Source organism: Siniperca chuatsi, linkage group LG8 (assembly GCF_020085105.1).
Source record: "Siniperca chuatsi isolate FFG_IHB_CAS linkage group LG8, ASM2008510v1, whole genome shotgun sequence".
NCBI classification, from domain to species: domain Eukaryota; kingdom Metazoa; phylum Chordata; class Actinopteri; order Centrarchiformes; family Sinipercidae; genus Siniperca; species Siniperca chuatsi.
The window spans coordinates 13,417,509-13,442,906 of record NC_058049.1 but is presented as its reverse complement, the minus strand read 5'-3'; the positions used below and the strand labels follow the sequence as shown (position 1 = coordinate 13,442,906).

General features: G+C 40.4%; 2 protein-coding genes across 14 annotated transcripts in view; one reads left to right on the top strand and one right to left on the bottom strand.

Moving 5' to 3' along the window:
- macrod1 (mono-ADP ribosylhydrolase 1) overlaps positions 1 to 25,398 on the bottom strand; it is a 111,870-nt gene that overhangs the window by 38,661 nt on the left and 47,811 nt on the right. For 6 of the 10 annotated variants that reach the window (XR_006378880.1, XM_044205166.1, XM_044205162.1 and 3 more), the window contains exons 4-5: positions 11,708 to 11,737; positions 11,132 to 11,206 (exon numbers count right to left, since the gene is read on the bottom strand). Coding sequence is in view for 9 of the 10 variants with exons in the window: in XM_044205166.1 (XP_044061101.1) it covers positions 11,132 to 11,206; positions 11,708 to 11,737 (105 nt within the window). In the remaining variant the exon portion in view is untranslated. The remainder of the gene's footprint in view (positions 1 to 11,131; positions 11,207 to 11,707; positions 11,738 to 25,398) is intronic. The other 4 variants (XM_044205164.1, XM_044205160.1, XM_044205165.1 and 1 more) reach the window with 2 other exon arrangements.
- flrt1b (fibronectin leucine rich transmembrane protein 1b) overlaps positions 17,895 to 25,398 on the top strand; it is a 34,518-nt gene continuing 27,014 nt past the window's right edge. The window contains exon 1 of one of the 4 annotated variants that reach the window (XM_044205149.1): positions 17,895 to 18,016. The gene's annotated coding sequence lies outside the window, so the exon portion shown is untranslated. Of the gene's footprint in view, positions 18,017 to 18,315; positions 23,622 to 25,398 lie in introns of those variants that run through there. The other 3 variants (XM_044205150.1, XM_044205148.1, XM_044205146.1) reach the window with 3 other exon arrangements.

Genomic DNA, 25,398 nt, shown 5'->3' with positions numbered 1-25,398 from the left:
AACACTTTTGTTTTGTTTCATGCTTCATGTTTGACAGCTGCAGGAATGTGTATGTGTGTGCGGGTGTGTGTATAATGGCGAAAACTGGCCTTTCCCCCGGAAAGAGTAGACTGCCCTGAGCTACAGCAATGCTTTTTGACCTGACTACTGCTCTGCACTGTCTCAGACACACGTGTTTCTGCATTCATTGTACTAAGCGTAGTGGCGTACTACAAAAGAAACAAAAGAAGAAGATACTCCACGCACGTATGTGTGTGTATATGTGTGTGCACACCTTCTGGCAAAAGAGGCAGACATAAAGCGGACTGATAAGATGCAGGTTCGAGGTGAGCACGAAGACATTGTATTACTCAAACAACACTCGCATAACAATTTTGTTGGCAGCATGCCGTGTGTGGTATTGAAGTTCATTATTTTGTCCAGGGCGAGAGAAAAAAAAGTTTGTAGAACTTGGCTAGCAGCCAACCTCCATATCACTAGCTGTTGTCCTGAGGTCTCTGTCTCTCTTTGGGTTGCTTCACTAAAACTAACATTGGTGATCCTGCACACACACACACACACACACACACTCACTCTCGCACTCACTGACTCCCCACTCTGTCACCCCCAAAGTCTGAGTGAGGATTTCACCCTTGGTCCCACACATATACAGCTGTTCTGTAATGCGTGGTTTCTAATACAGGCGAAAAACATACACAATGAAACTTGCACACATACACAACAACACACACAAGAGCACATATGCATATGTGCACATACAGCTAAACGCCAAGATTAAGTAACATTTGTCCTAGCAAAGAAAAGCTGTTTGGAAGACACTTAATTTAGGATTTTAATGACATCAGTAAGGGCACGCGACCATAAAGGATGTCTAAACACGCATTCCCGGCATGTTACCATAACCATTAGAAACCTGATTAATTTTGTTTGTGCAGCTTGATGCTTCCATCCTTTTACTTTGGCAATTATGTTTCTCACTTTCCTAGTATACCTACAATCGTTGAGTAAGTATTTTGGTTATTATAGGCAAATTCAACTAATGCAAATTACTTCTGCTTTAGTTCATGGAGATTCCAACACGTCCTCCAAATCAAACAACAAAAAACGTTGTTTGTCCATGCCCTCTCAAATGACGCATAGAAGTGATTTCTGATCTTACGCTGGACAGCATCATTGATCTGTGCTTTCCAATAAAGTTACAAATCACTGTTGATAAAATAAATGAGTTTTATGATGTGACAACGCTATGGTTAAGCTTCAGGTTTAGGCACAATTAGAATTGATAAGGTTTAGGGAAAAATCATGGTTTGGGTTAAAATCATGACTTTGTTAAGGAATTTGGGTTAAAATGACAACTTTGCTATGATTAGGGGACCTTTGTGTCGTCATGGTGATTATAATAAGCATGTGGTTAAGGTTCAAGAACAATTGAACTTTTACAGCTGCTCTTTTTTCCAGTGATTGTGTGCGGCCACAACAGCAAAACTGCTTGACAGCCCAGCGCCTTTCCTGGGGGCTTGCTCCCTACGTAGACTTTGTTGCTCTGTAATAGCCCTACCCTACTAGAGGGCTTTGTAACTTGAACGTAAAAATATATTTTGGGGAACTTGGATATACATGAAGACATTACTGCAGCGTTCTTCATGTCGTTTCAAATTTCAGGTGGTGCACAACTTCTAAATGCTGCGAACTCATCCTATCCTTTTAGCGGGAAATAACGCCATTTTGACTGCACACTCCGCCTCATTCACTTTAACATGAATGACGCTTTGTGCATTTAGCGGAAGAAGCATTTGCTTTTCTCATTTTTAAGTTAGATTTCTTCGTGTCAAATGAAGAGGAGGAGAAAGGAGACAGAATAAACTGCGCCCTCTCTCTGGACGCTGCCTGAACCTGGCGAGCAGGGTTAATAAAAATCCATACACCTATTCAGTCCCTCCATAACTCCCACCTCTCTAATGTAGAGAGCTGTCCCTCTAACTACATTCACTGAAGACAGCCCATGATAGCTTTCTTTCAGACTGTGGTAACTTCTGACTCTGTGGGAGCCGGTGTAATAGCCCAGCATGAGCACTGCACGCTACTGACTAGATTCAGACACTGTTCTGTCACTTCAATGCGGTCAGAAATACGAAGGGAGAATTCATGAGCGGGGGGAGTGCAAATGAAAGATGTGTTTGAAGTAAAGCTGCACTAGCAGTACTCTGTCAGCGCAGGCACATATGAAGGTGTATTAGTCAGGGATGGCCTGTGACTGAGAGCAGCAATATTGTCTATTACTTCTACTTTTTGAAATAAAAAAAGGGGAAAATTTAGAAATTCTGCATTGGTTTCTGCAATGTCACACATGCGATGGATGTCATTTGTGGACATCTCTGATGTGACTTGGGATTTGGCTCTCTGGATGGTCGGTCTGTTGGGTGGTCAGACCACAGACTGTAATATTTCAACAACAATTGGATTAATTGCCATGTTCCCATGTTCCCCTCAAGATGAATTGTCACACATCTCTTAACTTTTTATCTAGTGCCAAGAATAGGCCAAAATTGGCCAAATACTTTGGTTTATGACTAAACACCTGCAAAACTAATGACATTCATATTAGCTGTATTTTAGTTGTTTCATGCTAATTAGCAAATGTTAGCATGCTAACACGCTAAACTAAGGTGGTGAACATGGTAAACATTATACCTGCTAAAATCAGCATATTATCATTGTTACTTTGAGCATGTTGTGAGCATGTTAGCATGCTGATATTAGCATGTAGCTCAAAGCACCACTGTGCAGCCTCATAGAGCCCCTAGAATGGCTGTAGGCTGTGTCCTAAATCACTCCCTCATTCACTCGTTCACTACTCCCTATATAATAAACAGTTTACTCAGTAGTGAGCAGTAAATTCTGATTTTGGACTCTTATGACTCAACATCATTGTGTGTTGTCACTGATAGCAGTCGCACAACGCTAATTTTTGCTTCTATAAAATCCAACGCATTGCATTTTGGGACTGTTAGCAGAAAGTAGTGCTCATGCTGTAGCCACTACTATTTCAGACACAACTTTAGTCTTGTCTTCTGTGATATTGCACCAGTATGGGTGTTTGTCACTTTTAAATTTGTGTGTTTCTTTTATCTGTGCCTTCACTGCAAATCAATTTCCCTTTGGAGATAATACAGTCAAACTCATATTGGCTCAATATACAGTAGCCTACTGTGTATCGATATTGATGTATCCCTCATTTAGGACATTAAAAGACAGGGGAAGCCAAACCAAATTAGCATCACTGCAGTGCCAAAGGATACTTGTTCATACTCCACTGACTCCATCACATGCAAATGGAGTACCTGGACTATTCACCAATCAGCCATAATTGGCTACACCTAATGCCACCAACAGACATCAACAGATTATAATGAATTAGTCATGAATTTAATTTATATTACTAAACACTAAAAAATCTTTTAGGAAGTGTCAAACTCATTTCCATATTAAAAAACAGCATTCATTATTTAGCCTTCATTACCATACAAAATATCACATCAACGTTTTCTACTACTGAAGCCCGGTCTTCTGGGGAATGAGAGATGGGACGGAGAAACAATGGAGAGATGGAGAGACTCACACAGAGACAGAGAAAGACAAGACGGGGGATTGAAGAGCACAGTTGGACAAAGAGGAATGGGTTTGGAAGGGGATCAAGTGTAAAAAAGACTGTGTAGGTGAAGAGAGTGAGGGAGGCTACAAACAAAAGGCGAAGAGATGAATGTTAAACGGGGGGTTTAGAGAGTAGAATGGATAAAAGGGTGCAATGGATGATGGATGGATGGATGCAGGAAGGGGGGTAGAAATTAGTGTTTTGGCTTCTTTAGACCAGTGACCAGCCAGCTAAGCAGGCGAGTGACCAGTTTAGGTGTTATCGTGTCTCCCTCACAGGCTCTGTATTGACTGACTCTGGGGGAGAGAGGGAGGGAGGGAGCCAGAGAAGTAGGGGGACTGGGAAGTGATAATTGGCGATATGCTTACCTGGCGAGGAGCCTGCAACCCCCAGCAGGGCACACAAACAAACACAGATGCACACACACACACACCTGCCTGCAATGCCAGGACAAGCTTTACCTCCTGCAAACCCCCACCACCCACCCTTACGCACACACACGCACGCACACACACACACACACACACACACACACACGCACACGCACACGCACACACGCGTGCGTAGATTGACATTAGAGTAAAACCAATCCCGAGGTCTCTCCTATGGAATACTAATATGACTGCCCTTGCCAGCTGACCTCTTATAGGCCAAACAGGCTGTCCGTCAAACTAATGGGGCGGAACGCTGGCATATTGCTTTCCCACAATCCCTCAGCAGAGCCAGGACACTCATTTACTTCAGTCAGCTTGTTGCCAAGGCAACATTTAGGATGGATCTGTTGGTGGATGCACGCACACACATGCACACTGCTTCAAACAAAGGTGTATATATTCACAAACTTAAACATGCATGCATACAAACACTCAGCAACCTGTTAAATGCTACTATGAACTTATCCACACACAGACACAAACACGACTGTTGATAACGGCGGTGAAATAGGCAAATTCATGTATGCGGCTGAGACACTGACAGAATTGTCTGAATGTGGAAGGTACACTAAGTGCTCTTTGCCTCTCATCTTTGTGGCCCAAAACCAATCTTCTGTTCTCTCCCTTTATTCACAATACATGCTTTCTTGTTCACTTGTTCTGAAAGGCAAGCCGACAAGCCTGTCCTCTGCCTGCATTTTTCTCCTCATCCAGACAAGGAGAGAGCAGGGACAGACTTCCAGCGCAAGGTATCAAACCCCATCCCCATTCTGGACGACTGATTACAGATGTCAGCACACACAAATTCAGCGTGACATTTTAGCTCTGCAAGAAATCCAGTGCGAGAGGATTTTGTTCTTTTTTCCCCACCCAAATCAAAAAAGTGGATGAAATTTTAATTGGGATCGTGCTCATCTATTGTGTGCTGGGTCTGGATGTCTTAAAACATCTAAACCAATCATATCCAGGCACTGTCTTAATGGCTAGTTCACATCCTGTGCACTCTGTCCCCACAGACCCAGAACAGGCTCTCTGATAACAGCTGCCTGTGTTTGTAACTGTGTGTCTCTGTTTGATCAGTAAGTTGTTATTATACAAGTACAGCACATCATAGAAGGTGAGGGGCTGATGTAAGTATGACTTTATATGTGTTGCTGTGACAGTGCTTAAAGGATATGTTCAGATTGTTTCATGTCTATCTTAATACAATGCCTGCATGTCATATGAGTGTTAAAAGAGTTATTGGCTGCTGTTATCATTCCTCCTTTCCAAGGCTGAATTACCAACCATGCAGAGCGGGCAACTGCCACGGCATCACAAACCTCAAGCCTTTACTTGTATTTACAGTTGTACAGCATAGCTATGGTGGCTACGTGCTTAGGCTCCAAAGCTATGCGGTAGCTGATATGCGCTGAAACCAATATGTATCTATACATTGGGGCTACAGTGGCTACAGAGATACCACCTGGACCACAAGAACTCTGATTGGTCAGCATGGGCTGCTTGTGTTTTCTCCTACAAGTTTCTGAAGAGATTGTTAATCAATCAATCAAACTTTATTTCTATAGCACCTTCTAACAACCGAAAGTGAACAAAAGTGCTGTACAACATTAAAAACAAGATAAAAAAAATAATAATGATAATAACAAATAATAATAAAAGTACAAATAGGTCAGCAGAGCACATTAAAACATTAAGATAAAGAGAAGTGTCACAGGGCCACTAAGTGTTAAAAGCTATTCTAAATAAGTGGGTTTTAAGTTTGGCTTTGAACAAAGGCAGGTCAGTGATGGAACGTAAGTCAATGGGCAGAGAGTTCCAGAGTTTCGGACCGGCCACTGCAAAAGAACGGTCGTCCCACTGTGCAAACAGTGGGGCGACAACAATGTTAAAGAAGTTGAAGAAAGACTCCTTTTCAGTAACACACATCTAGCAAAGCCATCTCCACTACAAACTGTCTGGTAGCTGTGATCACGGCTTCTAATACAGTGAATGAAAGAAAGTAAATACAGTGATAGCATGGCAGAACTCCTATTCAGTAACGAGAGCAGGCGAAATAGAAGTTACGTGGATGTAACTCCAGTTATATACAGTAAGCATGTTGTAGCCCAGCCTGATCACATACAATACACCTGTCTAGCATTGCGTTGTTGATTTCATTGGATAAAATCCACAGCTGATATTTAAATCAAAACCTGCCTACCTAAATTCATCTTTCATGGTGTGTCAAGTGGTTTGTGATAAGTCTATTGAAAATGTGTTGGTATGGTAATATGCACCACTAAAGCAGTGATGAATAAAAATGTACTTTCAGGTCAGTCTATATTTTGATGAATAAAGAAACACTCTGGTCAGCCTCCATTGCCTTAATGAATGTATTTAGTTTTTGTTTGCCAAACAGTCTAGTTATACCCAAGAAAACAAGGTCACGAATAGAGGCGTGTATGGCTCTTCTTAGCTACCTAGTCTAAACAACAGAATCCAGACCCATCCAGCATATAAAGAAATTTAGACACCCCAAGGTCTTATAATCTTTCCGACCAGACAGTCTGAACCTCCTCACATGCTTGGCAGAGTAGATAACAGTGTTAATTTCGTTAACGAAAAATGTTTGTCAATAACCTTTTTTCTATGGCAAAGACGAGGCACTGACAAGTTAAAAATAGATCTTTGATAATAAAAACTATGACGAAATGTAGGTTTTGTTTTCGTTGACGAGACAAGACTAAAATGTTAGTGGTTGGCTATCGGACATTCACAAAATGCATGATACTTTCCTCCAATCGTGCGTCTAGTCTGTCTGTCAAAATATAAACAGTGCAACCCTGTCATTGATTGACGTGTGGTGCAGATTGATGTGATGTGTGCAGATGCTGTCCCAAACCGACAGTGAGTTAATGACAACAACATCGGAATAAAAGAACAGACAGATGGACACACTTTATTTATAATTCGGCAGAAAGGAAAACAAAATGCACTGTAGTAACGGGAGACGGAGAGACACCCTGTGGCTACAAATTAGGTGGGAAGAATACAACCAACCTGAAGAGACACTTGAAGGAGCTAACTGTAAGTCCTAATGTTAAGTCAATGTTACTGGGCAGTCGGCTATGTCAACTTGTGGCAAATCTGCTAGCAAGCCATGTTGGCTTAGCCTGGCTCGAAGTTTTTCTCACAAAAAAGTTTTCACGTTGGCTGGGTTAATGTGTTAGCTAATGTCAGTTCGCTAGCTTCAAAGCTTGTGAGTGAAACATGCGGGGCTTGACAATTAACGTTATAACTTGTCCAGGACAAGTAAACCTTTTGGTCAGACAAGTTAAATGCTTTATCATATACTGTCCTACTGTTCAAGTGAAACATATGGGAAACCACCATGTTGGCTTTTCAGACCTGTTCCTCAATGTGTCAGTGCGCATCACGTGTTGCTGCTGTAACATTTATAGCCTGTGAGTTTATTTATTTATATATTTGGACAAGCAACTTGTAATTATGCTCGATCCATTTTTGCTTACTTGTCCTTACTCCAGTGCTAAATGGCAAGCTTTGAACATGCATTGCAATTACTATCTAGTCAAACTATTGTATCTAAGATTACACAGCAATTTATTTGGAAGATTTCTTAGCTCTAAGGCCAGGTATGCATATTAATTGACTAATTGTTTTAGTACTGTGATTTTAATGGTAATGAATTAGAGAGAAAATATACTTTGACTAAAAGTTGACTAAAATATAATGACTTTTCATCGACTAAAACGTTTTGATTTGATAATGTTCTATCTGATAACTTCTTTGCAATAGACATCATATAAGCCCATAAACAATGCTAAATGCATTAACTTGAGAATCTCCACACTACATTCCATTACAAATAGACATTTGGCTGAGGAAAAGTGTTGCGAGGGAATGCAAAAGTAGTCCTCAAAAAAATTTTCGCCATTACCTTTAGAGGGCTCAGTAAAATCTAATAATCAATTTCGTCTAAAGCATAAGACTAAATCTAAAATAGCTTCCAAAATTAACATTGATAGGTAAAAGGCCAGGGTCAGCTAACCATGACAATGCATAAACACATACATTTTCAACCTAAAAGTAATTTATCTACCACAAACACAACAACTACATCATGAGGATGATTATATCATGGTCTTCAGGCTCTGTCTTGAGCCAAAATCTAGTTTCAAGACCTTCATTATTTCAGTTTTGGGATGACATGTTGCATACTACAAATTAATTGCAAATATGGAAAAGAGGGTTAATAGGGGCTATGTTCCTGTCCATATTGGCCATGAGGCAATCCCTTCATATAGTGACAGCACTGTCAAAGATGGGGGACAAAATCCACTGTTGCCATTCAAAGCCAAAATGCATTCCAAGGTTTGGTCGAAGCTAACGTGAGGCTTCAGCAGTCTGAGCTAGTCAAATCAAATGGATCTCTTTGTCCTGGCAGTAGTACCAGGAAGTAACCTTCTGCCACAGCTCAGCAAGGAAATACCTAAACACAAAGAGCCAATTTTGTAATAAAGGGACTGTAACTTGATACTGCTGATACTGCCCTTCAGATTTTAGCCTGATCTGACCAATCCACATTAAATACAGTTCTTTTGTCAATATTGTTATAAAATTTGGTCTTTACCCTAACAGTTGAGTCATGGCGCGTCACTGACTCAGATTTTTAGGCCCCCAGAAATTCTTGGCTTCATGTTACATTATATAAAAATTATTCCACTGAGTTCCGCACAGTGAGGTATACAGATTTTAAATTTGGGAAAAAGAGAGTCCTGGTATCAAATCAGTACTCTGTCTCAGCTCAGATCGTGCATAGTTAGAAGATACCCACTTAGGTGACTAACTCACACTACTGAAGCCTTTTACAACTTTGGAGTGCATTTTTGCATGGAACTAAGAAAGTGGATTTTGTTCCACATCTCTTATAGTGTACTTGCTCGAGAAAGGGGTCTCTTCATGGCCAGTATGGAGGGAAGAAATGATTACAGCGACCAATCAATGTACATATGGTATCGAGTATTCAATTAATATTGATCTGCTAAAATCTGAACCTATCCTTTCATAGGGACCTTTGACATTTTTTCACAAGAGGCTGAAATCTATCCAAAAGCAAACAAATTCCAGTAATGAGTGTGTATATGTGGGTGTGTGTAGAATGCTAGCTCATGTACAAATCAAAATACCAGTGTTGTAACTGATATATGACTGAAGATTTTAAACTGATTTTAAATTCAACAGCAGCTCAACTGGACATTTTCCTTCCTTAACAAAGCATGAAAACAAGGTGACTATGTTCAGTATACTACAGTAGGTTCACTGTGGGCCCACATGTTAAATTGTAATGACAACTTCCATGGTTCAGCACCAAATGAAATAGGACATTGCAGTTTTCAACCCTGAAGACTGTTTATTGTGGCTTGAAATGTGGTAAATAGGTTCAGCGCCTCATCCCTATGGACTGCTTACATTTTACTGATGGTTGATGACATTTCTGTGCAGGCCACAGACCTGTGGAAAAACACTTCAATGCACCACATATCCCAAAGGTACATACTGACCATGGTGATCCCAGAAGAAGAAACAAATACAAACATCAAAGTATATATATATATATATATATAAAGCTCATGGTGTCTGGTTGACTGAACCTCCAATCATCATCTGGGCTTTCTTTTCTATTTGGAAATTAAATCAAAGCAGTGAAACGTTGAAATGGCAGATAAGATCTGGAATAAATGAGCAACTGCAGTCAGTGGACATAAAAAAAAAGGTTAATTTCCTGCCCTTGAGTTTGTTGTTGATGCGCTGCTTGAGCTCAGCACTCCTCCAGATTGAAGTGCGAAAACAATGTCGGCAGGTGTGCATTTGATCTAACTGAATGACATTTACCCAGGTACCCTTGAGAGTGAGTAGTAAAGCACTGTAAAGACCTTTTGTTGCCTCACCTCTGCTGAAAAAAACAACTCACTAAAGCTGAATGAATGACTTGGTTACTCAGTGCAGAGTGTGATCTCGCCGAACACAGATATATACCAAATTATTTTTATGTGTTTTTTCCACTCGGCTCTGCTCTTGCATCTGTCTGTTATCTACTGGACCTTCATTGCCTTCGTCTTTCTTGTCTTCTTGCTCTAACCATCAACTCTCTCCCATCTTTCTTGTTTGTTCCATTCTTCCCACTGTCTCTACCCTTACCCCTCTCTCTAATTAACACCTACTGTAGGCTTTATCTGCCTTAGAAAACCCCCAAGGACAGAGCTGGAAAGAGAGACAGAGAGAGGGAAATAAATACAATAAGAAAGAGGTGAGAGAAACAACTAAGCAGGAGAGAAACTGGTATAGACTGACAGAGAAATGGATTTTTAAAAACAGATGGTGGTTGTTGGCCTCCTCCAGCCAGTCACTGGACATTTTTAATTAAAAGAGATGTTGTGGTTAAATTTAACTGAATGAACATTTTGGAATAATTAAATCAAAGCGAACAACGTAAACATGCTTTTCATAGTCACACATGCACACAGTCTGTCACATACAAATATTCACAGCCTCTTTAGAAACCATCTGTCTTTGTAGAGACATCAGAGACTTGAGGACAACATCAAACGATGCTGTAGATATTGAGGTGCTTGACTACATGTATGTGCATGTGTGAAGCCACAGGACACAAGAGAGTGCAGTCCATTTTCATGGCTTGAGGCTCAGCTGGTGTATATCTGTAAAGGTGGAGCCTGTGTGTGTGTGTGTGTGTGTGTGTGTGTGTGTGGATACTAAGGACTTATTGCTTCAACAGAACACTTCAGGCAAGCAAATGCACTTTTGGAGGCAGGCAAATGTGCGAATGCACATGCACGCATACATACACACATACAGGTGTGCCACTAGATATGTCACCATGGAGACTGGACAGCAAAAACACATGCACATGCACACACACACATAAAATTGGAAGGTTAAAAATGGCAGTACAAGTGAGCTGGTCTGAAAGGCTAAAGCTGTTCGTCCAAATGAAGAAAAACAGAACAACCACAGGCAAACGCACCAGCACCCAAATTTGCAAGCATTAACAAACTGGGTTCCTCCACTGATCCCAGTGTCCGTCTCTTCAGGGTCTCTGCTGAATCAGTTGTACAGATTTATTACAAGTATCGATTAAGCATTGACGTCCAACATCACACGCACACAGCAAAGTACTGAGTCAACAATACACTGAAAAATGACTGTTTATATCCACAGCACTCCATACCTATAAATTATGAACTATCGACTTTGCACCTGGGTGCACGCACAACCACACAGAAACACGGGCAGGCAGACACACACAGCGCAGCATGCAAACGCACCGTGAACACCTGCCACAACAAAGAGCTACCTGCTACCAAACACAAAGACAAATACACACCACGCATAGGACATAAAACACTCACACATACACACACTGTTAACATTATCTTGGCTAGAATATTGCACTGCATCATCTGATTAAAACATCAAAGTTTTAAATTATTTGGTGTCTGGAGAGGCCTATTTGCACCACAAAACTACTATTAATAACAACAAGTATCTTGGCAAGCACACAAACATACACAACCAATGGATCAGACAGGCTGTGACTTACCTCCACCTCCGCCGAGCAGAGTCTTGTTGGCTGAAAGAGACGAGAAAGAATAAATATTTATGAAACACACCTAAAAACATTACAACTAGAGCTGAAACAAAAATAAACATTTAATCAACTAGTGGATGGGCAGAAAATTATTCAGCAACAATTTTGACAACTGATTAGTCGTTACAGTCATTTAATCAAGCAAAACTGGCTATATGGCTGTATAATATTCTCTGGTTCCAGCATCTCAGATGTTGCTTTACATTAGTTTAAATTGAACATATTTGGGTTTTGGAATATTTTGTTCGAACCAAACAAGACATAGGCTCTGAGTGCTTGTGATCTGCATAATTCACAAACTGTATGTAAAATAAACAATCGACAGATTAATCAATAATGAAAATAACTCTTAGTTGCAACCCCAACCACAACTAACACAAAATGTAACATTGCCGAAGTCAAGGTTACATCATTTTCTCACTAAATCCAATCTTGGGTTGGACTGTCAAACAAAACAACACATTTGAAGACGTCACCTTGGGCTTTCAGAACTTGTGATGAGTATTTTAAAGCCTTTTTTTTACCTTAAATAAACAATTAACAAATTCACTAATAATGAAAATAATTGTTAGTTGTAGCCCAAATAACAACAAATACAAAACACAATACTGAACACTGCTGAATTCAAGGTTACATCGGTAGTTTTGATTGCTTGTTTGCAACAGAGAAATCACTATTTCACCTTCTAATCAGTGTAAAACCATCTTTGTGGTCATAGATGTAGACTGGGCTCTGCACTACCTTGCCCTTTCACCACAGTGTCACTGTATTTATTAACAGCTCAGTTCAGAAGATTTCTTCATTTGCACTGTTTGTATGTGTGGGTGTGCTGTTCAGAAACTGATCTCCTAAGACTTAATCACGTTTTTTATCTAATTGAGTGAACTTGTGTGTACTAAAATAGCTTGAGGCTTTTGCTTATATTTACTTGCTGAAGGAAAAAAGTGTCTCCATTATTGTCCTTCAGAACATAATTGGTTATTGGTGTCAGCATTTCTCAACAAGAGTGGTTCTCAATCCAAGTCATCAGGGCTCATAGTGCTCCTGGTTTTTGCCAACTAGCGAATTAATCGCATTCACCTAGCATTGCAGGTGTAATTCTGTCCCTGATTAGATGGATAGAATAAGAACCAGCAGGCTCTAAGTCCCACCAATGAGGACTAAGAAGCATTGCAAAATAAGAAAGAGCAGCTTCATTGCCTGTGAATAAACTCATGCTGAGGCTACAGTCCAAAGGAAGAAAAACAACTCAACAACCTCAATAAACAAACAGGCAGTTATAGTTTTAGTTCTGAAAAAGTCAATTATTGCTTCAATAAAATATCTCTCGTATACATTTAAATAAGTAGAGAATTAATGCTTGTAGTCTGGCTGACCAGTGTGTCCCAAATCATTACCTTCCCTACTTGAATCAAGTCACTGCACATGTTTGAAGAGTGTAAATTGTTGGCAGGGTGATAAGGCTGGCTGCGGCTGCTTCTGACACATGTGATATTCATGTTTTTTCTCACCCACATATCCATAAACGTGTGGAGTCAGCGGCGCTAGGTCGGGGACATCTGCAGCGCTTCCAGAAAACTCCAACAAACTCATGTGAATCATGTTTTCCAATTCTTTCCCTGCTTGTGGATCAAATTTTGGTTGCTGTGACCATGTTAGGAAAATCTGATAAGTACATAATCTCTTTCCGACCATTACAAAGTTACGTCAGAACACACAGGGGACGTCTCTCATTTTAGTTACTCTTTGCCAGTAGGCATTGTGCCAATTGGGTCCGCACTCAGTGTATCAGGCAGGTTGGTTTTAGAGAGGGAAGTAGAGAGACTAAATCCCACAGCTGTCTTTCTCTCTCAAGGATCCTCTACTCTTCAGCATTTTCACCTTCCCCCACTGTCTCATTAATGGTAAATCCCACTTAATGTCAGCCTTTAAACAGACTATACTTCTCTGTATATGTGAACAACTGTCTCACTTACATCTCCCAAAGTGAATACCTCCACTCTCTAATTTTTTGAAAATGTGCAGCTCCATACAGCACGAATTGAAAAAAGGAAGTTATTTAATGTGACAGTGTGAGACTATTTCAGGTGCACAGCTTGTTTAAGAGCTGATAGATCTTATGAGGAACAGAAATAAAGCTCATTCGGATGTAAAAGATTAAACAAATAAAATGTCTCAATTAAGTCTCCCATTCATCCTCTGCTGATTAGCTGTAGGCTTGACATAAGAGTGATATCACATACTGGGTCTTGTTAATACTCGTCCATGTTGACTAACACGCCCTAGGCCATATAAGTACATCTGAACTCCAGAGTAGTGAAAGCTTTCCTTTTTAAAGAAAGACAAATCTGCCTGAAGGAGCGAGGACGCAGCTCCGACATGGAGCACTACAGTTACCACAGTGTTGTTGGTGGTGGAGCTGAGACACCAGGATGGGGATGCACCAGCTATTTTTGAATCAATCACTACTGTTTTTTGTATCTGTAAAATCCTTCCTCAGTTCTAGCTAGTTTTAAACTAGCAATTTACTAAATTGGGCTGCACCATTAAAACTTGAAATGTCTTAGCTAGTCAGACTTGAGCAATGTGTAAATCAGTTCCTAGAAAACATCTCTCTCTCGTAATATAACTGCCAGAAATAACAGTTTGTCGGGGGGAAAACGATATACTAAACATAACTGTCAAACCTATATAAATGTAAGTATTACTTATTAATATTTATATCTGCATACATGGAGAAACGTGTTTAGAGTTAGTTGTATTCATGCAGTTTAAAATGAAAAATAACTGATTATGCTAACCTAACCAATGTAATTTAGAATAAATAATATTAGCATTGCATTTTGTAATTTGAGGTATTTTAGTTATTTTTGTGAAATGTAATTTAAAATCTTCCAAGTTTACATCGTTATTAAACAGCATTTTAATCAAGTGTCAGGTCACACATGTATTTTACGCTTCAATCTAAACGGGTCCTATGTTAGCAAGCTAACGTTAGTTTAGTCAGTTGGTTCAGTTAGCTACGTAGCAATTACACCTGGCAGTTGCTGGGTATAAATATTTAGTAACAACTAATCTTTATGTAAGAACTAGTTTTTGTGTTGCAACCCGTTTTAATCTAGTGTAAAGCTCCACTTAGTAAACACTAAGTTCTAACTTATGTGGAGCTGGTGCAACTGACTCCAGATAAATACTGGGAGTGGTTGGCTTCACTTTCAGCTCAACATGTAGGGTCCCACAGACACCCAAAGTCATCAGAGAGGGGAGGGGGGACAAAAAGATTTTTTTTTATTTAACACCCATTCCAATTTTACCTCTAACACTGTATTTTTTTGTTTTTCATGAGATATTATCAATGGTTTAACTTTCTCATGGAATATTTTGAGCAGATGGGCCCAGCGGTTGCCTCACACTCAGAGAAAGGACTAAAAGGTTGTCACAGTTTAACCACCTGGAACAAGTGGATAAAAATCCTGGCCAGGAAATCAGAAAAACAGCACTAAGGGGTTCCTTCAGTGCGCTTTAAATGAAAAATATACCTGTGGATGCTTTTACTGTTATGTATCAGTTTATGATGTTTAATGCATTTCAGGACTTATCTTGTGATGCAGTGTAGACATTTATTTTTCACTTGCTTTCCTAATACCTGCCTTGTCTACTTCTGTCAGTTGATGTCCAACATTTACCATAATGTCATCGCAATAAAGGCCAGAGAACACACTTGCACAGTGACAGTGAAATTCCTCCAGTCAAGAAAAAAAAAAGTCTCTCCTGTTCTCAAAAGACAACATGTTTTATGGCTGTATTGCCTTCTGGATTACTGAGGCTGCCATCAGTGTAGAAATCTGTATGTCTGCTTCCTCTGCGATGGATTTCTTCCAGTAAAACTGATGAATGGCTGCTGCAAAATGGTGTGTAAAAAGAAGTCCTTCCATTTCCTTCTGAGGGACTGACACCAAAGCCTGGCGGTAACTGATGTTTTAGATTGCTGACATTTTTTTTCTGCAATCACGCTCCATTGTAGCTGCTGGAAATGTCTCAGTGAGAGGTGACACTGTCTGTGTTTGGACAGCTATCATCAGGAATAAGGAAAATATAGCACCAAATGTTAACAAAATGGCCCCAGAATTGCAAGGTACATTGGCAGCAGAGTAGTATGCATGGAATTATGTTACTTGAACATTGCAAACTTATTTATTCATTTAAATAAACATCACTGTCAAGAAAGGCAAACTAAAAGATCATGTCATGGCCTCTGTATGCTTCAAATAAAGGGCTTGTTGGATTGTCTAAGCGAGAGTTCAGACCGAAAACAGCCCTACATAAAAAAAATAAATAAATAGTGAAATACGATCTAGGAAGTCCAGTTTGAGTAATAATAGATCCATGACTTCGAAGGCTTGTCAGACACCAAAACACCGCAACTGATGAGAAAAGTTGAGCCAGGTTAAAAAAAATTTTAATGTTTGTCTGAACACGGCCTAACAGCGTCTGAAACCCCCTCCCCCCACACCTCTCTGATGTCAGCTTGGGGCGGCTGCGCCCGAGAATTTTTGTAAATGTCAAGCAGCGACTGGCCAGGTGTGCGTAGGTGTGAAAGTAGGCAGGATTTGAACTTCTCTCTCAAGCTCTCTTTTTTCCTTTTTCACACTGTCACTTTTAATGTGTACAACCGACTGCAACACCATGAATGCCTTCGAGGAGAGACCGAAAGTGTGTACACCGTTATCCCCACTTGTACGATCTAATGAATCAAGGCAACAAAGAAATGCAAAAGACACTGAGCTCTTGCCTTCAGACGCCCCAGTTCGGCTGAAGCATTAACAATGCTCTTCTCTCTGTCTTAACTTCACTGCAGTGTCTTAAAAAATGTATCCAACACTAATGTAAGGTTGACTGCTTATCCTTCTTATAGCATTACAATATACTTTTGCTATAGTAGCTATTAGGAACACTATGTATGAGTTCATAATCATATACACGGTTGGCTGCCCAGGCAGTTCAAAAGCTATGATCCCTCATCCTATTTTCACTTTTTGACTTTCAGAGAAGGTGCACCAAGTTCAAATTCAAGTTCAACTTTTACCTTCCCTGTTAAAAGTACAGAATGAATTATTATTTTATCTTCCCATTTTAAATTTATCTCGCTTGTAATCATTATTCATGGGGTTATATAATTATTAACATTGCCTTATATAATTTTCAATAGACTTATGATAAATTATCAATGATCCCATGTAATACTGCTGTTCTCTGTGTAGATACATTGGTGCTTGAGACAGAACCAGCCTCTGAGCCTTGTGGGGAAACAAAGGCATCAAAGCAACCAAAATACTCATGTGTATGCACAATCATGCAGCTGCAGAGACGTGGACACACACACACACACACACACACACACACACACACACACGCTCACATACATAGAAACACACAGACACACAGCAGGGTGCACACACAGCGGGGTGTGAACATTACAACATGTGCACGCACATACACCATACTTGCCAGCAGTCACACGTACACACACATACAAATGCAGACAGAGTTTGGGTAACCATGGCGACGGCAAAGCCCAAAGGTTTGTTACTGAAACCTAGTTAATTAGAGAGAGAGAGAGAGAGGAAGAGAGGGAGCGTAATGTCGATACTCGAGGGAAAGTGTTTCACCATCTGTTAAAACCCACATGTACCCTCTACCCGGTCAAGTGTTACTGTGTGTGTGTGTGTGTGTGTGTGTGTGTGTGTGTGTGTGTGTGTGTGAGAGGATTTAAGGTGTGTGCACACACGGGCCACAGTTGTTGCATGGGGAAAAACAAACACACACAACTCCCTTCTCCCATGGCGCTGAATACATGGAGGCTAACAGTTTCTTTTTCTTCTTGGTATTAGATGACTAATTGGAATAGCTAATACTAAGCAGCTAAATAAAGCGTGCTAGCATCTGCTGCCGAGACACACCAATTATCAGAGTGTGGAAGGGATCAGGGTGATAAGTTATACAACTACATACAGAGCGAGAGAGAGGGAAGGAGGGTGGATAAGTTGACAGGGAGAGAGTGGAGGAGGAGAGTGTGAAGTGTCAGGGGACAGAGGGAGGGCTCAGAGAGGGGAGGAGGAGGAAGGGAGGGAGGGGTGACGAAGAGTGAGTGAGAGAGACAGAGACAAAGTGAAAGAGAGTTCAGGGTGGAGAAGGGAGACGCTGGACTAAATTTGCTGGGAACATAAAACAACAAGATGGAGTGTACTTCTTTCTTGGGAGGTAAGTAATCACGCTGAGGGGGAGAAAGGGGGAGAGAGACACATAGAGAGAGAGAAATACAAGGATTGGGGGCTGGATAGATTGATGCATCAGTGAAGGACAAGAGCTAAATGCTTGAAACCTGGCCCGACAGAGGAGGAAGAAGTTGGCTGTGTCATAGAGACTTAAGAGAGGATGAAAGCACTAATTTGCTGTTTGGCTCAGAGTAAATTGAGGTATAACCACCTGTGTGTGTGTGTGTGTGTGTGTGTGTGTGTGTGTGTGTGTGTGTGTGTGTGTGTGTGTGTGTGTGTGTGGCATTATGTTAGAAGTCAGGAGTAATGATGATGATGATGACAACAACAGGCTAAAATCTCCTTTACGTGAAGCTCTGTGTTAAACCAGTCTTCTGTCTTTGCTTTCTGTGGCCCTCCATCTTATTTTTCTTTCTGTCTGCTCTCCGCGCCCTCTCCCCCTATATTCCCCAGGCCCCAGTGCAACCTGTTTGTGTATTCCTCCCTCTCCTGCTTCCCTCTCTCTCTCTCCTCTACCCATTTGTCCTAACCACCATTATACCTCTTTCGGTCATTTAATTTTCTGGCCATCATTTAGTTGGTCCACTTGAGAATGCCAATCAATTTGCTGCCATACTTATGGAAAAAAATAGGACAAAGCTACTGATACAGCACAGGACAAATGCAGACATGGTTCTACACCTTTATCTGACATTAAATAAGATTATAGTACGACTAAGTTGATCCTTAGGATGAAATAAAACATTACTTTCAGCAGAGGAAGGTAACGATTAAGAGAAGAAACAGAACCTATAAAAATGTATAAATTACCAAAAAATAAAATAATTTTCTTTCAATGACAAACCATCAAATTTCTGTATTCATTAAGCATTTAAAGGCAGAGTTTAAGTATTAACTTATGGCTGTACATCAAAAGGAACAATCCAGACAGATCAACGTAGGGATGCATAATTGCTGTAAGACTAAAAAGATGATGAAGAGAAATGTATTTTATTGCAGTTTTTCTTGTTTGCATCTGTGTTTTCAAGCTTCCTGTGGTCCCACCTTGATATAAAAGACCTGTAGTTCACCTCAAGGTTGTGACTTGCGGTGAACAGGAGAAACACTGTTTCATCTTTACAACACAAACATCTCATCGTATTTGACTTTGTATCTAAAAGCCTACAGTAAAGTTTGTATTTATTAGAATTGCATCTGTTACGCCCTCATTTCAAATGAATGCTAAGATAATCAGAATCAGAAATACTTTATTCATCCCCGAGGGGAAACTCTTTTGTTACAGCTGCTCACTATCACGTCAGTGCACACAGGAATAGAAGTACTAAGCAAAAAATATGATGCTATATGACACTATAATACAGGTAAGATAAATGAAGTACAAAGTGGATATTAGTATAAAAGCTAAAATAAGTGTAGGTACCAAAGTTGATTTAGAGGTTGATAAGTATGTACGGTATAATAATACAATGTAATAATATAAGTAATATGTAATAGTGCAATAATGAGTACTGTCAAGTTAAGTGTAGTTTATTAAGATGATTATGAAACAGAGAATATTGCACAATATTTCAAGTATTGCAGAGATGTAATGATCAATGTCCAGTTTAATGACTTAGGGTCATACAGACAGACACTTAGAGGGAGGAGTTAAAGAGTTTGATGGCCACAGGCAGGAATGACTTCCTGTGGCGCTCTGTGGTGCTTTTTGGGGGGATGAGTCTTTGACACCACCGACAGAGAGTCCAGCTCCACCCCCACAATGTCACTGGCCTTACGGATCAGTTTGTTGAGTCTGTTGGCGTCCGCTACCTTCAGCCTGCTGCCCCAGCATGCAACAGCATACAGGATAGCACTGGCCACAGCAGACTCATAAAACATCCTCAGCATAAGGAGCAGAGAGATCTCAAACCACATAGAAACAGAAGAAAGTTGACCAGATCTCAACTTTATGCAAATGAGCAGTGATGTGGTGGAGAAACGGCCAACTGAAGGGTAGATGTATTCACTTTATGTTCTTCCGCTGTAAACCCTCGTGTGACTACAACAGTTAGATACAGTTTGCGGGAACGCTGGCCATCAGAGAGAGACTTGGCGCCAAACTACAAGTCAGCCAAATGTATAAAGCCAAATCAATGAATCATAACATTAGCAATAATTATTTGACAGAGACATCCTTGGACAACAAGTAGAAAGAAAAATGTATGTGTTTTTTTCTTTTCTGTTCTGATTGCATTTGCCCAAACCATTTATATTTAGTGATGCTAAAATGATTGGTGGATTAATCAATTAAGGAAAATTAACTGACTCCAGTTTTGATTACCAATTTGTTTTGTGTTAAGCCGTTTGTGAGACCATGCAAGTAATTTAACATCATAAATTAGGACTTTGCTAATTTGTGATTGCCAATTGTCATTATTTTTTAACATTTTATAGAGTAAATGGTTAATTAGTTAATTCAAAAGTTGACATTTTAATCTATACTGAATAGTTATAGCCCCAAGTTCCTAAGAGTTCTTAAAGTTGTACTCAAGCTGGATGTAAATATATTTTCAGAACGTTTTGTTATACTACTGTTTAGTAAATTGTTACATCTTTGTTTTCGTAATTCCTCTGTTGTATCATTTACAAACCTTTAACAAAATAGAACAGAAATACAGAAAAACAGAAAATCCTGGATAAAGGATTTATCTGATATCTGCTTTCATTTGCAAGTACATACACTACCCCTTCAGAATATGATCAACATGCAAATATGTGACGGAGGAAGGTTGCAAAGGTTGCAATATGTTGATCAGGATGAGGCCATCTTGGAGATGAAGGCTTTATTTTGGCTTCTGTGGTCTGACTAGTTGAGCAATCAGAGTTGAACAGCCACGTGGTGTTTGGTCAGGTGAATGCAAAATGACCACAGTATTTTACTTACAAACTTACAATCATCAGTGCAAATGTTCTACTGTTTAGTATAGAGAAAGAAACATTTACTTTTTTTGTTGTTTGTTGCAACATTCTTATTAAGTATATAACAAAGTCATCATATCAAATCAACATTCGATGAGTTGTGAGCTTCCGAGTCAAAATCATATTGTACTGTAAGGTTCTGCCCATACAACCACCTGCTTTTGTTGGTTATATTAATGTTTTGCATGTTTTTTCTAGGAATTTGAAGGGATTGAGCTGCTAACATGCTTTAACCTACTTTTACTTAAGACAGTAATTGCCTGCACAGTGCTATTAAACTGATACCATGAGGGATAACTAGACCATAAATTACAGTGATTTACCACAGACGTACTAATAGCTCCTGTAGGAATATGACTGCTATTTTTCATTAAGGAAACTGTAAAACAAAATGAAAAAAATATTAAACTGATTTGAATGATCCCAAATTATAACAGTATGCAATTTGCATCACTATTCGTTTGAGTATGATGGGAAAAGAAATATTACAATACAACAATATCACAATCAGTGCACATAAGAGCATACCACTGTGGAGATGAAAGACCGCTTCCCTCCAGTCCTAACAAAAACTGGCTATACACTTTACAAAGGTTGCATTTATTGCAGGAATACTGGATTGGATTGCATTATAGAGTTCAGGTGTTCATGCTATTGTGTCCACCCTCATTTTACATTAAAATATAAAATGGTATATATACAGCAAAGTGTAATTTGAGCAGTTTCTAGTAGAGACTGACAGATAAATCAGACAATATTAGCTTAACGCAGATATATATCGGTATCAGCATTGGCCAACATTTCTGAATGTTTGAGGTAATTTAGAAACAGTGATGACATTATGATTGGCAAGTTTTTTAAACTGTAAAGTATCCAGCTCAGCTCATATCAAAAAACAATGAGGGATGCTTATCAAAAGTGGATGTGTTATCTGTTTGTGAATAAAAGTGAATATCGGTCAAGATATCAATATCTCTTCTGATATTTTCAACTCTCAAATACTGAAATCAGTACCGGAATCAATAAATTCAGTATCGGCCAGGATCTGGTTTCTACAGTCGACAGCAATATTGTCTCATTCTGATTGTGACTGTGAGTCAGATTGTGGGAGTTGCTTGAAATGAATCTGACTAAATCCTGGGAAGCTATCTCTGGAAGAGCGCCAGAGGGTGCTGGTGGCGCAGCTGCATCCTGGCCCCTAGGGGCCCACACGAGCCCGCCAGTGTTCTGCACCCAGGTCTGGCATTACCATGTTCTGCCAGTGAAAGCCTCATTTAATATTTCTGTGTGTGCAGCACCCAAAGGGCTAAGCTGTGGTAACTCTTTTGTGAGAGAACTGCCCAAAGGTAATAAATGCAAATTAATTGAGGTATGCCTCTTAGGCAAATAAAAACCATTGGTCACAAAGTCTGAATTAAAACACATCACTACCAGATGAACCAGTGCTGACTCCCAGTTATTAGCTGAGAACAGTCTCTCAGCCCTAAAGGAGTCGAGGAACCCTGTCTTTGACTTCCCAGCCGTGATACAGTATGTCAGTGACAGCATTTGTGTTACATTAGCCTGTCTGTTTTAATTAAAACTCAAACTGACTCTGACATACAGAACCAAGCTTCTTTTCTACATTCCTGCCAAGTGTGAGAAACCTTTCTCCTTCCATTCCCCCAGGGGCTGAAATCCACTCATTTTCCATCTAAAGGGGCCCCCAAACTGGCTGCATATGGGCGGCACCACCAGCTATACAGTCTCTGAGGCTTTGTGTGTGTATATGTGTGAGTGTGCACCTGTCACTCTAATGCTTTCTGAGTTGTCGGTAATTGCCGGACCGTGGCGACCTGCTGAACCCCTGTAACGGAGCTTAGAGAGCCACTGTAGAGAGTACCCCCCACCACACACACACACACACACACACACACACGGGTGTCTGCATAGACAGAAAACAACACCGCGCGCAGCCTTGGCGCGAGACGCAGAAGAAGAGGACGACAGAACGTGCGCTGGAGGCGACACCTGTCAAGCCGTTACTAAACACAGTTGGTTTATTTTAAAAGACTGAGGCGCCCTGAAATAGAGATTAGTGGCACCTATTGCCGCTGTTTTACGCTCAGGGAGAGACACGAAGCCCTTTGAGGAGAGAAAAAAAGGAGTATGTAGCATTAACGTTATGACAAGCCGTTTGTGGAGTTCAAGTAGCGAAGTTGACGTAGGTTAGATGTCGGCTGAGCGGAGCTAACTGACAGCGAGAACCGGGAGCAAAAAGAGAAAAAGCGTGACTTTATCCGAGGTTAGTCTCGCTCTCTCTCTCTCTCTCTCTCTCTCTCTCACACACACACACACACACACACACACATATTCATACACACTCGCTCCAAACACATTAACCCACAGTAGAGCCCAGAGTGAAACAACAGGGTGGGAGATAACTACTGCACATCGCGGAGCTCCGGTGCGGGCAGACCGAACATCCTCCCCCGTCCCTCCGCGGCGCGTCCGTCCGGCTGTACAGGCTGCTCACCGGAACTTAACGGACACGCAAAAAAAAAAAAAAAAAAATCTATTAAATTGAGAGGATGATTTCACAAGGATGCCTTGAGGGAAGCGACCAGGAGGGAGGCAGAAAATGGATAACAAAGGTATGATCTGTTTCGGTGCTGATGACTGTGCATTCGCAGAGAAAAGGGTAGACGGTTCATTCAGGTTAGGATGAGGGACTGTCACCCTCGCTCATGGTGGTGGCATGTTGATGCTAACAGGCTTCTTTCTCCTTTTTTTTTAACTCTTGTTGAAAACGTGTGTGTCTGTTTGTTTATATAGATGTGTGTTAAACTGTGCAGCTACCTGCTGGACACACACGAAAAAGTCAGATTTAAAATAGCAGGGCTTCAGAGAGTTACAGGCAGAGGGAGATTAAAGTGAGAGATTATACTTTGTAAAGAGCTTGAATTCCCACTTGCATGTTTCCTGTCATCCCTCTTCCCTGCATCCCTCATGTGAGCAGTAGTGCGTGCGTGTTTTTATGTGTGCATAATTGCATGTGGTCTTTTTGTGCGTGTGTGTGTTTGCAACAGACATGCACCTTCTTATATGATAATGTCTGCAACCCCCCCCACAACTCACACATAAGGGCCTATGTGCTTTGATGCTCCATGTTGTGCAAGACACCAACTAGTCTAAAAACACACAAACAAAATGTTGCGTCATCCAACTCATCTGAACATGAGCTGCCTAACATCTCTCACTGGATGTAAAGACAAACATACATTTGCACACACACACGTACAACCACAGGATTAGCAGTCATACAGGGGGGAATGAGATTCTCGGGGCCAAAGCAGTACAGAACATGGGATTAAAGAAGAAAGGCAGGGATGGATGGATGGATGGATGGATGGATGGAGTGATGAACAGAGAACAAGGGAAGAGAGTGAGAGGCAAAGAGACCAAAAGGGGGGCAAGACAGAAAAAGAGAGAGAGCAGCACAGAACATGAGATTAAAGTGTAATGTCCTAGAGAGGGAGAGAGAAAGAGAGAATCCAGGGCAAGTCATGCAGTTAGAGGGAACTGCACATTGGCAGAATGTGGAGAGAATAAAGAAGAGGAGAAGGCTGCAGACACTCTTTCTCTATCGCCTCCCTTTTGATCTCCTCTTATTCACCCATCCGACAGCAGGAGAGGAACGCTGCTTATATAACTCTCCATTTGAAACACAATAAACCAAAAAGGGGTTTTGAAAAAAAAAACTAAAACACAATAGGCATCTTACAGATTGTTAAATTGCCAAGCAAAATTAAAAAATAAAACCTTGGCACAGAGGTGTTCCCAGTCAAGCAGACATCAGTTTCATCTCTGTGCCTGAATGGCAGTATTTTTCATTTCCTGAAATCTGTTACAGGCATCATTCATCCTAACAAAGGGCCCAGCTTACACACATCAGAAGCAAACTATTTAAAATCCTCTGGCAGAGCTTTTGTTAAGTTTTTAACATCACATGTGTTAAAAGACATGTTAGTGCCGATGTGTTCAGCAGAGCATGCGTCGGCTGTGAGCTGTTTTGTAAACCCTAGGTGTGTGGTCCTTAATTGAACTTAAAGAATTATTTCTGACAGATTATTCACGTCTTTTACGCAGCTTTTAGTCTTCATGTGTAAATATTGCTGACTTAGCTGTGCAATCAGGTTGCTGATGCCAATATGTGGCCATTATCAGACTAATAAAACATGTCTTATTGAGAATTACCACAATATCCAAGAGCTTTATTTTATGCCTTTCTAAAAACAACAAATAAGGTATTAGATCTTCCTCTACAGAGTATAAGTATATAAGAGTATATAATCCAAAGCATTAACTAAATTCGATACTGTTCTGTAGAAGGACTGGACTGATTCTCCATGCAGACTTTATGATATCGAA